Here is a 15,985-nt window from a genome sequence, read left to right on the forward strand (position 1 = left end):
CCAACAATACAGTCAAAAATAATGTATGCTTTGCTTTCAAGAGCAAGCTTGATGCCCTCCTCCCTTAACGGCATTTTGCCTTTGGGAGTTCATCCTCTCTGCCAGACCCACGACACTGGCCAGGTTTGTTATGCTTTGCCTGTCTCCTATAATTAAGTAATTACACGTCTGCTGTTGAAAGATGGCAGAGCTCTGTGGCGACACTGTGTGTCTGGGACACTATCCCTGCTCCCTTGGCAACCCAAGTGAATGCTACGGTGGCAGTAGCACCACTTGGCCTCCTTCTGTTCCACCTCATGCCTGGAACAGAAGGTGGTGACATGGACCTGCCAGGGAGGAAAACAAAACAAAACAAAACACAAAACACAACACAAAACAAAACACAAAACAAAACACCAAACCAAACCAAAACACCCAACCAAACCAAACCAAAAGAGATGTTTTTATGCTTCTGACAGCAAAAGGGAGCTGTAAACAAACTTAAGGTCATGAAACCTGCACTAGGATAGAACAGGAGTCAGTTTCCTTCCACTTGTCTGGGTCTTGCAAGAGGTTTCCAATTATGCTATGGCATTTGGGGCTTTAAATTTTAGCTAAAATAGTCACCTCAGGACCCTGAACTGACCTCCTTTGAAGTTATTGTGAGCAACATATTCCAGTTAATCTTCTACCCACTTACTTTCAGGTCGCTCAACATCCTGAGGACACAGCGAAGTGACATTCTGATTCTGTTCATAGGCTGGAGATGCCCGGAGGGTCACAGCTCCTTTTCCGCTGCAGACTTTCGTAGGATCTGTTCCTACAGGGAATGCACATGCACAGGGGAGACACATTGAAACACATGATGCAAAGCTATTAGGAGCCATCAGAGCTCTAAGTTGTAATTTTATCACGGCTGCCTCTGGGTGAATCAGTATAGTAATGTTTATGCTGATGAAGATTAGCTCTGGATTTAAAGCATTGAGAAATCAAAGCAGTTTCATATTCATGTAACCAATGAATGTAGAAGGTTTGAGTCAGAGTAACAGAAAGGAGGAAAAAAGGATGAGTCTTTGAACCAAATTTCACAAGTCCACTTGCGTTGTCTGTTTTGCATGGAGACACTGTACTAGAAAGGAGATTCTACTATTACATCCATGGCTTTTCCATAGGGATGTCCCAGTAGTATAAAGCAATACAATTTGTGTGCTGAAGCCTTCAAAACGTTTACTGTGCACTGAAAGTTTTTTTAAAAATCTTAAGACCACTGGAGGATAAAATCTTGTAACTGTCCTGAATATGTTTTTAAGGCAGGCTACTACAGCCACCTCCTTGTCATCTCCCCCCACTTCATGGTAGTGTTTCACCTTCTGACAGGAAGCTGAATTCCAAGACCCAGGTCATTTAACATGTATCTATCTGTTCAGATCACCATGTGAGCCACACACCAGGTCATACCAGTGTCCTTGCTGAGGCCCAGTTCAGCATAGCTTCTGTGCAGGCTTACCTTTGTCCATTCAGATTTGGCTTTTTTCCTCCTGACATCCTATTAAGTAATGGCAAACCAGTACTTCGAGGCTGTCTTCTTCCCCTTATTTAAAATACTTTCTGAGAGTTGTTTCTTATAAGATACACATAGAAACAATAAACCTGAAGAATCTCTCACTTATTTAAGCTACTTCCACAGGAAAACACATCACCTCCCTTTCTTGGGCACCATTACTGACCCAGCAGCTGGCAAAAAATTTCACTTTGACCTACTGAGATGCTAGTCCTACCAAGACACTGCACTGAGAAGGTACTGAGCATGTGATCTGTTACACAAATGACAACGTAATCTTTATTTTTACAGAATGAGAATCATGACATCTTTTCACAGGAAGGGATGCAGCTCCTCTCTAGGATCTTACTACAACAAAAGTTGTGCCTTCAGACTGGACAGGGCGGGCAAAGGCTGATGTTTATGGCCCAGACAATAGCCCATGTTTGTGCAGATCAATTTTCTCTGCTTGATTTCAGTAAGATAATGCCAAATTAAATCCACACCAGTGCAGTGCCTATAAACAAACAACACCTCAGTTGAGGTTGCAAAACACACAGACCACATCCAAAGTGGCCACAATATATGGAAATATCAACAGAGCCAGATGCACAACAGCAGTAAGGGGAAAGCCTCAATGAATGTCAGACACCTGGCTCACATCAAAATCCCTCTATGCTGAAATCACCAAAGTCCAAGCTTTAGGGATTTCACCAAAATACATAGCTTCATATCCACCCTCAGGACTGGAGAAAGGATGGAAAACATAAGGAACCAGGGGATACTTTTCTATAGCTCAGTGTTTAGTTCATCCAGGCAGCACTGAGACAGTCTCACTGAGGGGAAAGACAATCCACACAGATATACCAAATGCTGTCTAGTCCTTAAATATACTACATTTGCACTCATACACCACAAATGATCATGTCTATGGTCACCTACATGCCCTGTGAAACAGAAACTGACTTCTCTGATTTCTGCATGATCCAGATAGGGCCAGGATTTTTGGCCAGGAGTACAGTTCTGGCTATTGTTCCAATCCACACCTGAGAATCAAAATGTTTAAAAGGTTTGAAGATAAAATATTCATCAGACTATTCCAATTTGGGAGAGAAAGAAATACCTGAGATGTTGAATTCCCTCACATCTAGTAGATGGCAATAAATATGACATTAGCACTGTACTAGTCCAACAGAACGCCAACAGAATAGAAGAGACAAGCACTACCAGCTGGACTAATCTGACTGTTCAGATACAGCAAAGTTAAAAAAAAAAAATCATCTACTTTTATACAGCCTAACATTCTTATAATGGTTCTATAAAGTCAGTGCATGTACAAAACCCCAAAACCACACCACCAGTGCTGAACTATACTTGAACCTGCAAAATACTCTCTCTGACATCCATTTAATTCATAAAGACTAAAGAGATAGAGGAAGCATTCTTTGTTTCAAAATGAGGCTGTATAACAATATTATTCATAATCAAGCATTAGTAGAAGAGCTTACAATGATCCCAGATTCAAGTAGACACAATTACGTATGCAGAGGAGCAGCATAATTGAGAACAGTGTATTGTGCCATCAAGAGCTAACTTTATTACCTACTGATGAAATCTACAGCTCTGGAAACAGTGAGAAGAGGATGAAGCTGAAAACTAGCCAAAGTGCGTGGGTGAAGCAGAGAGAGTGGGAGAGAAAAGAAAGTGATGGCCAACTAATGCATGGTGGGGGAGACGAAGGAAGAAGATACCTGTAGGCAGCACTAGGTGAGGAGAACTTTTCACTTTCTTCACAGGGATTATTTTAACGGCAGAAATAGAGCGTGTACATAAAGGGACGTCAACAGCTGCAAACACAAAAGTGTAAATGGCACATCCAAAAAGGGAAGAACAGAGTTTGGGAAGCATGCCACAAAATTTTCTAATGTACTTGGAGACACAATAGCAGGAAATTTCAAATACAAAAGCAGTCCAGGGAGCAGTGATGCAACCGTTAAAAATATCCCTTCACTCGCCCCAGTTCAGGATGCGTCTGTTTTATGCAGCACACAGAACCACTTACTGAACTGACTAATTGCTGACTGCCACTATGCTACAGGCACAAAGAATCTGGAAGCATTAGTTTTCAGAAGCCATCAAAAAAAATTAGTGTAAACATTTAGCTGAGATGCACGACATGCAAAAATAAAAATGCTAAGTTAACATTAATATGACTCAGTTAAAATAAAATAAAATGAAAAAATAAGGATTGAAAGATTGAGAAAGAAATATTAAACTAGCCATGTTACGTGAATGCTGGATCTCATGGCACACAGTTTACAAGTTCAGCAACAGAAGGAAGTGAAATGTGAAATAATCTTGAAAATAGTCCCACGCCAAAGGGTAACATCAAAACATCCACTTCTCTCCATTTAAAAAGCACTTTGAAGAGATTCCTGCTGGACTTCACAGCTAGCACTCCAATGCAGTAACAGAGAGGAAACCCATACACATCACTGGGCAAAATTTTAGCAACTGTGACAAAACTGTCCAAACTAGGTGGTAATTTCTCTGTCCAACTCTGCAGCTCATGTGAGGTGGTGGTGGTAAATAAAGGCAAAGGCAAAACTACGCAGAAGTGAATCTCAATGGGATTCACCAAAGTGAACATCTTTTAAATTAGGGTTCCAACCTGAATAACTTCAGTTGTGCTTTTTATTTCTGCAGAGACAGGATTTTCTCATTTAAAACCTAAGTTTTCTGCATTTATTAACTGGAAAAGTCTATATGCCTCACATTGCATGCCATCTCTCAGGCCTCCAAAATCAGGAGAAAGAGGAACCATGTTTTTAATACTTTACACACCAATACTGAAGACTGAGCTGGCCTGAGGGAGGCATTGACATCAGGGTGGTGTGTACACCCCCTCTTGTGGCAGATCTTTCTGGTCCCTGGCAAAACTAGAAAGTAGACTCCAGCCTAAAAAAGGGCTCCCAAGCAAAATGAATGAGGAAGAGTTTGACAGAGTTTTTCAAACCACATCAAACTATTAGTTTTTCATTTGATGAGATTTATTTTTTTAAAAAATAAATCAATAAAACAAAGAAGAGACTAAATCAAACCCTCTTCTCCCTAAGGACTGGAAACCCTGAATTCCAAACAGCTTGCGGTTTAGGAAACAATTCTAATTCTGTTCTGCTCTGTAACTGACTGAATTCAACCATCCACAATGCAGTCAGAATACTAACCACTATAAAAAGGCATCAAAGAAAAGAAAGGAAATGAAACCAGCAAAAGACTAACCCATACAACCACATAGTTTCACCCTGCCAAAACACACACCATCGCTGTACAAAACTGAATGCTATAAAGCATACTGCAAACCTAATGGTGTTAATATGAAGCCTGGTTTGTTTAGGTGAGTTTGGGGTTTAAACCATTATTACTAATGACAGATTTTTAATTTTTTTTTTATTACTTATATATTTAGTTCCTGCCCTTTAATCCTTGTCTCAAACCTTCACCTCCCACTGAAGTTAACAGAATTCACACATGGGCATTCACAAAATCATGCTGTCTAAACACACTAACGGATTGATTCACAGGTGCTCACAAGTAGTGCACAGCTTTCCTCAAAGCGGCACTAAAAATATACAGAGAGGCAAATCCAGCCTGCCACCTTTAAGAGACAAAGAACACTTGTTGAGCTAAGAAACGCTGCTGCTGCTGGCATGATGCAGTACAAGGCTTTTCTTATATCAGTCGCCAAACTAAATTTGGAAACCCCTGATGTAATGAGCGTCCAGGGAAATCAACCACATCACACAGCTGACATGCAGGGGGAGCTGCAGAGATGACTCTGAAGTTCTCAACCCACCTTTTTCCTGTCCAATGCTGCTCAGCCCATTTACAACAGTTTTTGCAACATCCATTTCTTCTTGTTCTGTAAGACAAATGAAGAAGCAGATTACTTCAGAGTTAAAACCTCTTCAACTGAATGTAGCCTATTATAAGGGGATGACCATGGGTCAGCTCCATTTGACTAATGAACTAGGAAGTATTCCTACTATCTCAGGATATGCTGGAGACACAAATCTCCCCAGATGACAATCCTGTTTCCCCTTTCCTTTTCCTACCTGCATTGTAACCTCTTCTAAACAGAGTCTGCCTCTGTATGTGCACAGGGCATAAAGCTCAGTGATGAGATTTTTCAAGAGAGATTTTTTTCAAGTCCACAACACCCCCAGCTGACATGAGTAAAACTGCCTTTTCTTAATTCAAAGAGACACAGAAGATAGCGCTAGAAAGGACCTCTGAGGATCACCTGAAGCCATATTCGTGGCTCAAACCAGAAACAATTCTACCTTAGTCACTGCCTACAAATATTTGCTTAATGAGTTCTTACAAACTTCCAAAATTCATAGTTTCATAGTTTCATTCAGGGTTGGAAGGGACCACAATGATCATCTAGTTCCAACCCCCCTGCCATGGGCAGGGACACCCTACACTAGATCAGGCTGGCCAGAGCCTCATCCAGCCTGCTCTTCAACACCCCCAGGGACGGGGCCTCGACCACCTCCCTGGACAACCCATTCCAGGGTCTCACCACTCTCATGGTGAAGAACCTCCTCCTCACACCTAGCCTGAATCTCCCCACCTCCAGCTTAATTCCATTCCCCCTAGTCCTATCACTACCTGAGATCCTGAAAATCAACCTAAATCAACCTGTTCCTGTGCTCCACAACCTGGAAGCTTACCGATGCTAAAGCCAAATCTCCAGCTCATGTTTTTCAGACTCTGATTTGTCTCCCAGCTTTCCTCTGCACTCTCTCCAAACAGTTTTTCTCAAAATGTGGTGCTAACAACTGGGCACAACATGATAAAGACATGATAAAGTGCTAAAATCAAGTGGGAATATTATTCCACAGGTTCCACATACAGCACTTCAGTATGGTGTCTGCTCTGGTTTTCACTCTGATTTAGCCTGTTACCCAGACAAGTCCAGAAGTTTTCCTCTTCTCAACCAGCCTCCATTTCCTGATCTCTCAGTTTTGGTTTGCATAACTGATTTTTCCTATCCAGATGTCAAACTTTGCATTTATCCCTACTAAAACACACCAAATTCTTTCAGATTTTTTTTTTTTAAATGTAATCAATAATTGTGAATTCTTGTATTTCAAAGTGAAAGAAGCTCAAATGACCTGCTCCAGCTCAAGAAGTTTCTAGTAATTATTGGCTGAACTGAAACAATGAACACAAGGCCCTGACTCTTTTTGTGACGAAGCAATTTCACTTAATAGTTAAGATTCCCTAGGCACTTTCAAGGGCTTTGACTCTTTTCTGGGAGGCTGAAGGGCAAAGAAAAAAAAAAAAAAAAAAAAGGCAATACAGCATAATTGTACCTGAAAGAGGAATATTTCTAGTAATAAGTAAGAATGCCAATGAGGGCAAGAGGAAAACAACACAGACTTACCGGAGTCCATTGTGGCAGAGGAGCTTCCCTTTTTCACCTCTGGATTTTGTTTATGTCTGTTTAAAGGAAAAGACAGAATGGTTATGTTCTGTTTCATGCCTGCCCGGATATCACTGGACAAGATGCTGAACATTCATCATGAAAGTCACAACAACAGTCATGATTTCTTATTAAAGAATCTACTTTCAATACCCCAAAGGATGTACAGCTCCCACCGGTTAGATTTTTTGCTGATAATTATCAGAAATTAAAGATTATTTCTATATTATTTCAATATAAGTACTACTTTGGGGCTTTAATACTAATCCTTAGCATTAAATTGTAAGATACTGATTAAAGAGTAAGAGCCTATATAAGGCAAAGAGCAAATCTGGCTAGCTCCCAACATATAAAATGTGCATCACCTTTAAGAAAAATTCCCCCAAATCTCAGTGAGACTAAAAGCTTTAAGCTAAAAACCTCAACTTAGACCACTGCCATATTTCAAGGCAATCTCTCGCTCAGATCAAAGTCAGTCTCTCCTTTGAAGAACGTGACAATACAGAAGAGATACACTTGTTTTCACATCAACCATTTCCAGTCCTGCAGTGCTGCTGCTGCTTCAGGAACAGACTCAGGATTTTCAGGACCAGTAAGTGAAACTTTAAAACTTCAATCCTACTGGGGTAAAAGGTTATGAAATTACCAACTCAGGAGAAAAAAAAAACCAATACACAAACAAAACAAACAAACAAACAAACACACCCCACAACCAAACCAACTCAGATGGGGACCAGCAGAGAAAAGAAGTCAATTTTCATGGTCATGACAGTCTATGGAGGGAAACTGTGAGCCCTAGCTGTACTCCATGACCACTCCTGTGAGGACTAGATATCTGCAGCAAACAAAACAGGTTTCAATGTCACACCACAGACGTTGGTTGAGTAGTTAGAGTGGCATTTCTACAAACAAGTCTGTGTTTGCTAAGATCTCTCTAAAGGTCCTGCAAACCCTTCAATTTTGTGTACCTCTCTCAAAGGCTAGCACTGAAGAGTGAGATCAAGCATAACTTCAGACAAAAGAATAGCTTTCACGACATGAATACAAACAGATACTTGAACTTGCAAAATCACACCTAAAGGAGACCCTGATCTATGAAGTACATGGAAACATTGCTCAGAGAAGCAAGAAACTAAACAAGAGTTGGAGACTCTTGTTCTCCTGTTACATGAAATGGAGGCAGCAGTGGGAAACGCTAAGAGGTGAAAATTGCCTTCAGGGAATTAAATAAGCATTCCGGCCTCAAACACTCCCATTCTTAACTAGCATTTGTTTCATACCAGCCAGAATGTAATGAGCATGTTCAACAGATAGTCAAAAGAAAATTCAGCAAGCAATTATAGTAACAGATCAGCGTGTAAAACCAGCCAGTACCTGGACTCTCCAGTATGCCACCCTAGCCACAGTTGCCAAAACTTAATTATTGAAATATTTTCTCCATTAAAATACCCACATAATATATAAATTACTGGTTGGTGAAGGCTCAGCAGCATGCAGTTTAAGTTGATCCCAGTAAAACACAGTGTGAAATGGAGGGTACAGTCCAAAAACAGTCAACAACAAAAGCTGAGCCCAACTAAAAGGTCTGCTGCCCAACCTTGCCCGCCTATCCAGTACCAGCTTTTTGCTTCTACCATTTTGTATTAGCAGGAAACACCGTAAAACAGTAAGAGTTGACACTGCCTGGAAATTTTGACAAATGTACTTAACAATAATGGTCTTTCTTTATCTCCATACATTTCACTAATGGAAAGATGTCTTAATTCAAGCAAAGCAGAAAAGGGTGAAAGTAATAGGCTATCCAGACTAATGAGGTTTCTAGCAGCATCTCGCTATTCTGTGTACACAAAACTATTATGAGTTAAATTTCCTGGATAAATACAAGTTCCTCCTTAGGGCATGGAGGAAACTACAAGATGGTTCATTACTGCAGTAAGTTTCAACTCATCTTTAGGATTAAAGCCATTCTGATGTTGAGGAGGTTACTAGTACTCAGGGGTTTTGACTTGGCACTGGTGCACTCTATGAGCTTCATGAAAGTCAACAGAAAGTTTCTTCTACTCCAAGCATCCACAAAAGGTTGTAAACTTTCTTCTGATATGAAGGCAGGGGTAGGGGGGGTGTGTGTGTGTGTGTGTGTGTGTGTGTGAAATAAATCTAGTGTATTACCTTTTCAGGAGTGGAAGGCAGAAATACTAGCTTATGTGTCTGGACAAGGGCTGTTGCAATCCCAGAGCACCGGTCCCCTTCCACAATGGCTGTATCCAAGCAATTAAACTTGTGACTCCATGATTCATGTTTTTTAAACTGTCCTTTATTGAGAGACAGTCACATTACAACTGCCAGAAAACCCTGATTTCAGTGATGTCTTTTGATTCAAGAGTCTTGACATTGCTTACAGTGTCAAGCACTGACCTTGACTGCATTAGTAAAAGCGTTAAGGAAAGAATTCACACCAAATAAAAGCACAATTATTTAGCTTTAAAAGAATAAATTACTTTTCACAAGAAGTGACTTGAGGATACAAATAACATGATAATTAAAAAAGTTTGCTAAAATTAGGTGGAGGAAGTGTACAAACTCATTAGAACTAGACCTAGAAAAAATACTTTTACATGTATCCTCATACTTTGTAGCACTTACAGCATTCAACTAAAATAACAAGCATTCTGTGTTCACATACTGTGAAACTAATCAGCATTATTCAAGTACTCAAATGAGCACATAATTAATGTCAGGTTCCCATAGACAGAATGGATTCAGTGTGTTCAGGGTGAATGTAAGCAATCCTGAGTGCTTTAACATTAGTGTAACTCCAGAAATGCCATTTAAAAGTTGGGTTTGATCAGCTGAAGATCTGCATAACAATTTGCTGCATGCAGGTGGAAATAACTGCTGTTTAGATTGAGGAAATTATGGTGCACATTTGGAGTTGAAAACATTTTTCAGCACCTTTTTGCGTCAGGACTACAGAGTTATTTTACCTGTCTGCTGTATACTTAACCCAAACCAAATATCAAAGTATTACCAAGTTTAACCTAGCCTGCTGTTTGGACTAGACACACAGTTCAGAGAGCACATCTTGCTCCATGGCCCCAGTACAGCAAAGCATTGCCCTGTGTAAGACTTGGAAGGTACAAGCTTTAAGTCAGTGTGCAATGAATGTTTGAGTGGTCTATCTTTCCAGCAGCTCCTGCTAGGTTGGCCATGCAGGCTGTCTGTGAGCTGTGGGAGCAGGTGGATCTGGAAACATTTTCTGCTCCCACTTCCACTCCAGAACTTCCTGTAAACACACATGCACATACATACATCAGCACTTCAGAAGGAAGGCCTTCAAAGGGAACAAAAAATCAGATCTGTCCTGTCAATATTTAAAACAGAGAAAGCAGTGCTGCCAGATCAGGCAAAGCAAAACAAAGAAAGAAAGACAGACACAGCCAAAAAGAAATAACCCTGCAGGTGTCTCCTTCCGGCTCCCTGCTCTAATCAGCTAACCAGTGTCTCCTTGCCCGACTGGAATTCATGCCGTTCCTGAAATGTTACAGACATAGCAACAAAGGCTTCAAAGCTGCAGATATTTAAAACACAATGAAAGGTAATGCATTCCTCGAGGCATAAGCCAGCAGCTGTGACCCTGAACATGCCAAAGTCCATAGGTAACATCCACCAACTCCTTGCCAATTCAGTCATACCTCTAGACAGACATTTGTTTCCTTCCACCCTTTCACCCTGATTTCTCCAAGGCTGCAGCTCCTTCCCTACTTGGTGTGGAAAAGAGAGCAGTGCATTTAGAAGCCTATTTAGGAGGAATGCAGATAAGTGGCAACTACTTCTGCACAGCACATCTCTGGATTATCTCACATGCTCTAAACATTCGAGTACCCCAGCTACAATGGCAGGGGTAACAAACAGCTCATGAATAGTTCCAAGCAAGGACACACACTGAAGTCACTGGTATCTCAGCTAAGAGTTGCAGGCGGTGGTTATTTTTGGATGGTCTAATGCGTACGTGGGGAAAAGCAATTTCCTTTTGTTTCTTCTCTTATTATTGACAGCATAGGATTTTAAAATAATTGCTAAACATGAGATGAGCATTCAAAATATTAGGCAGGTCCTTTACATTCCTGAGATTTGGACTCCTGCTTTATCTTCTCAGTTCTGAGGTGTTTTACAGTTTCAAAGGTTTCTTTCCATGTACAAGAACTTTAAGTGCTTTGTGCCTGCACTTATATGAAAAATCAGATTCTTATTTATATTAATATAATCTAGGAGTTGAAACTTTTTTGGGGAAAAAAAAAAAAAAGTTTTCAGAATTAAGGGATGATAACTAATCACAAAATTTACTTTTCACCTTGTCATGTCCCATTCCTTTGGCCCCTGGCTCAGGCCATTTCTCACATTGATACCAACTGATCCTCTCCCAGAGGTTCCATTCAACTGGCCATGTCAGCAATGTAGAGTCCCAAATCTGGGAATTAGGTAGGCAAAGAGCTGCACTGCAGCCAGTGCCTCCTATCAGGACATCCCTCTGCTTAAAAGAGCTTGCTGGAAAACATATCTCCTCTGTACTTCTCACTCTGCATCACACAAAACATGGCAAGAAAAAAAAAAGCTACCATACAGGAGGCAGCTCCAGGTTAACCAAAGCAATGAGGTTTGAGCTCCCTCTCCAAGTATCATTAGTCTCTTATCCTAAAATACTAAGAGAAATATATTACCTGCCATTTTTATTTCAAGGGTTTAAGGATATTCTGTCATTCCTTCAGAAGACATTATGCTCCTAACAGTAAATGTCATGAAAAGGCTATGAATATGCAAGCAGTGCATATAAAAGAATCACAATTCTGTACAAGACAACAGCCTCCCCACTCTCTTCATCAAGTGTTAAGACAGCAGAGAGGGAGCAGTGAAAGCTCACTAAATGAAACAAAAGGCAGCATAAAACATGAGCTTGGATAAGGTGTTCTTATAAATAATTGAATTTACAGCTGTTAAAATAAATAAACATAGCACATTTCATGTGCAGTACTGTTGCCTTTTTTTTTCCTTAATATAGTATGTGTTTGTCTCCTTCTTCATGGGCAAAACAAAATTATTTGGGCATATGTGTAAATTTTTCTTCCATTTAAGAGGAATGTGCTACTCAATAATATAAGTCAAATAGGAAATGTAAACTAGATGTGGCTTTAAGAACTCAGAGATGCTTTTGAACTAAGTCATCTTACAGTCATCAGCTTTAAAGTAAACAAAGTTTAGCTGCAACCTGAGTTAAGTCAGTTCAAGGTCACCCGTTTTGGAACTGGGGGCAGAAAAGGATCTCCTGGGTCATCAGGCCTACTCCCATGCTATTGCAGGCAACTGTGTCATACCATCCTGTGCAAGAACATTCCACATTCCAGCTTAAAACTGGTATGGCTTCCTGCTTCCACCGCTCCTCCTGGAAGCCTACTCCAAGACTCATTCCTCTTACAGCTTGAATGCTGTTTCTGATCTGCAAACTAAATTTAAGTCACGGATAACTAAATTGTTTTGCACCACTATAATTTCTGTCTTGAAACAGCTCTTTCTCTTCGTGTTAACCCCCATCCACACTTTTCAGAAAGCAGTTGGATCTCTGGGTCTTTCATCTTGCAAGCCTGTAAACATGCACTTCCAAAGCAATTGGTCTGCATGTTGTCATCCATCTCATTCGAAGATTTAAAAATGTTGGCATTACAAAGTGTAAACTCTGCTTAATGTCACAGAACCAGAGAGTAAAGCCCCCAGCTGACATGTCCAATAGCAAGGCTGAAAAGGTCTATTCTAGCTTTCTTGGTCTATTCGAATTTTGGTCTGTCTACCAAAACCATCTCTGCAGTGAGTGCTAGTTCAGATGGAGATATGATGTCTAGGAACCCTCCTGCAAACAAACAGACTGGAATAATTTCACATTGGCCCCCGAACCTTCATTATGTAACTGTGATTTATACCTGCAGTTGTGGGGATAAAAGGCAGCTCCTGCTTGAGCCATCAACCTCCTGCTCTGCTACAGACACAGGGCTTGGAAAACAGCTGTCCAGAAGGTTGCTTGACATAGAGCAGACAGAAAAGTAACTTCACATACAGTGCATCACTGGTTCCCTCTGAAGAAATTAACTGCTCTTATCTGTAGCTTTACAGTCAAAATAATTTCTTCTCATGACAATAAATTTTAAATACACTGCAACTGGGCTTTGACTTCCTCCTGAGTCTGACATGACTGCCCTATGGTTTTTGTAATTGATGGCTGAGATCATGGCCACAGTAGCTGTGGCCCACATATCATTTGTGTCTGCTAAAGCAACAAATGCCTTTGTGCCACACCTACACGCCCAAGCAGCTCACAGGAATATTTTCAAAACTTCAGAATGAAAAAGTATGACTTACTAGGACATTTTAAATAAAATTGTAGATTATCTTAAGCAGGAGACACAAGGCAAACCATATGAGAGCAGCAGAACCTGAGATTTCTGCTCAAATGTATCTGTGGTATGTATGTTAATGCCTCGTAGATGGCAGCACTTCACAAACGAGCTGATGTACATCCTATCCAAGGGAGCTCACTGAGCACAGCTCTCAGGCTGCCAGCTCCAGAGGCGAAGCTGTAAATGATATAACAACATACTGCAACCTGGGACCATTCAGGACAACAGAGATTCATACAGGAATTTGGGTTGGGGGTGCATTAACTACAGGAATTGGGATTTATTTAGTTAAAGGGTAATTAATTCAATGATACCAGATTTACCTTTTTGCAAAAGGGAAATCTTTCAGGCAATTTGTAATGACTACACCTAGCCAAGAGGATGTTTGCTTTATCATTCAGCTGAAAGAAACAGAAGATTCATTGAGTTCATGTTGTTGTGAGACTACTATTAAGAGCTGTGCAGCTGAAGTGCTCTGCATACTGCATCTAACTTTGTGCTCTTCTGATATGGGGCCACTTGTGCCTCTGCAGAACAATTGCTGTAAATAAACAGACCCAAATTCCAGAAGCCCTAATTACATACAACAATGGATCCATTCCGCTGACTACAGGGTTGAGGGACAAACACTACATTGCATTTGTTACAGTGAATGGCATTCTATAAATACAGTCCATTAGATCATCTAAATAACATCCAGCAGTTTCTCTTGCATGATTTTGTATAACAAAGACTACAAAGACTGTCTTCACCTCAGTCACACACACTCAAACAGTGAAGCAGCAAGTAAGAGGAAGTTACATTGAGTAGAAATACTAATTAGAGACTGACTAGTGTCACAAAGTTCAAATCCAGATTACAAACATTTCACAAAAATAAGGGTAGAGAGAAGATTCTGATGCACCTCTGACACATAAACCAGATCCTTTAATGCTACAGACCACCTTATACCATGCCAGATACATCCTGAGATTCCTAGTTGAGTAAAGCAGGGAAATTGAAGAGGCATTAATGAGTGCTCACTGTGGCAACCACACCAAATATTAATTTTTAATTATCATCTCTGCTAGCACTGGCTGTTTTGAAGGTCTGCAGACTCACTCACTGAGCAACAGCTAACACTTTTCAAAGTATGCCAGTCATATTGCTATTTTATGCAGAGATGGAAAATTTAGGTCTCTGTTCCATGCAACATCTGAAATCAGCTGAGCTGTCACAGTTTAACAAGGTGCATGTACTAGTCTTACTAGTTGCTTTTTGTATTTTCAGAATGGGCAAAACCTGTTTGAGAGGTGGTCTCATTTAGACACAACTGCAATGACCTCCATCACAAGGGAACCATATAAAACTGTCAGGCCAACCCGCATGGGGAACCAGGGCATACAATACTTCCAACACTCCTAACACTCCTTTGACAAGCCTAGGGAAAGTTGAAATTAGACAGGGTCATTCTCCTTAGCCTTTGCCAACCTGGAGGCATTGCTGCACTCTAAAGATTGCCAAGGAACTGATTCATCTTCCTGAGTAACAGGCACAAATGGTCCCAGCAGAACTCAGATGGCTGGCCACTACCACACATCCAAGTCCAGAGGGCAAATCCACGCCTGCCAGGTAATTCAGGCCAAAGTGCTGGCCTCTTGTACCATGGTCCTCTAAAGCCACCTAAACACTGGAATGAAGAACACAGTGAAGGCTCCTCTACTCAGTACTGAAAATGCTTTGAGAAAACCAAAGTGCTGGGTTCATCAACAGTCTGACATTCTAAATGTCTCCAGAAATAGCAAAAGTCCTCATCTTCCCTTCACTCTGATTCCTCCAGCCTCAGGTGACCAAATTCACATACTGCAATCAACTCCACATCCATTCTCACCACTTCCCTTTTAGAAACTGCCTCAGAATCAGCACTCAGGAATGGTGTTCAATCAAATTGTCAGGAGAAAGATCCAGTCACTAGGGTAAGGAGGCAAGAACCTCTCTATTTCCCTTTCTGAGAACACACACCTGTTTAGTGACTACCTTGATATCTCCCCTTTTTTCAAGCATCTGGAAATACCTATCCAAATGAAAGAAACAATCTGAAAACCAGTGTGTACTGCCTTACTTACAGTGCATGTTAGCACATGCCAATGTAATGCAAAGTCCTGAGAGTTCAGCTCACAGCAGCTCTAGAAGGGTTAGCTTTGACTGTGACCAAAAAATATATTCATATCCTTACCTGGATTCAGACTTTTCAGTTAGTGGTGCCATTTTCTTAGTCTTTTTCACTCCATACCAGGTATAAAAGAGTTAAGGAAACTTTTCACTATGTTACCCAGACACTTGGCTGCTGAAGTGTAACAAGAAATTTGTGGAGGCATCTCTGTTTCTCTCTGTCACCCTTAAATACTTTGCTCCTCCTACTGCTGTGCTTTAATTAGCCAGTTGGTTCTTAGTCACATCATCATGCCACTAGACTTGCTCACCATCAGCCACCCCCACTCAGCCTGCCTGTCAGTGCCCTGCCACTGTCATCAGAAAAAACAGAGGCTCTTC

General features: G+C 40.8%; 1 protein-coding gene across 21 annotated transcripts in view; it reads right to left on the reverse strand.

Moving 5' to 3' along the window:
* SORBS1 (sorbin and SH3 domain containing 1) overlaps positions 1-15,985 on the reverse strand; it is a 174,818-nt gene that overhangs the window by 60,354 nt on the left and 98,479 nt on the right. For 11 of the 21 annotated variants that reach the window (XM_068139783.1, XM_068139775.1, XM_068139772.1 and 8 more), the window contains exons 1-5: positions 15,669-15,769; positions 6,972-7,027; positions 5,376-5,441; positions 3,271-3,366; positions 680-799 (exon numbers count right to left, since the gene is read on the reverse strand). In XM_068139783.1, the coding sequence (XP_067995884.1) occupies positions 680-799; positions 3,271-3,366; positions 5,376-5,441; positions 6,972-7,027; positions 15,669-15,700 (370 nt within the window). In that variant the 5' untranslated portion in view covers positions 15,701-15,769. Of the gene's footprint in view, positions 1-679; positions 800-3,270; positions 3,367-5,375; positions 5,442-6,971; positions 7,028-15,668; positions 15,770-15,985 lie in introns of those variants that run through there. The other 10 variants (XM_068139784.1, XM_068139779.1, XM_068139774.1 and 7 more) reach the window with 5 other exon arrangements.

The sequence above is a fragment of the Melanerpes formicivorus genome, unplaced genomic scaffold (genome assembly GCF_026170545.1).
Source record: "Melanerpes formicivorus ecotype bairdi unplaced genomic scaffold, bMelFor1.0.p_v2 SCAF_6, whole genome shotgun sequence".
NCBI lineage: Eukaryota > Metazoa > Chordata > Aves > Piciformes > Picidae > Melanerpes > Melanerpes formicivorus.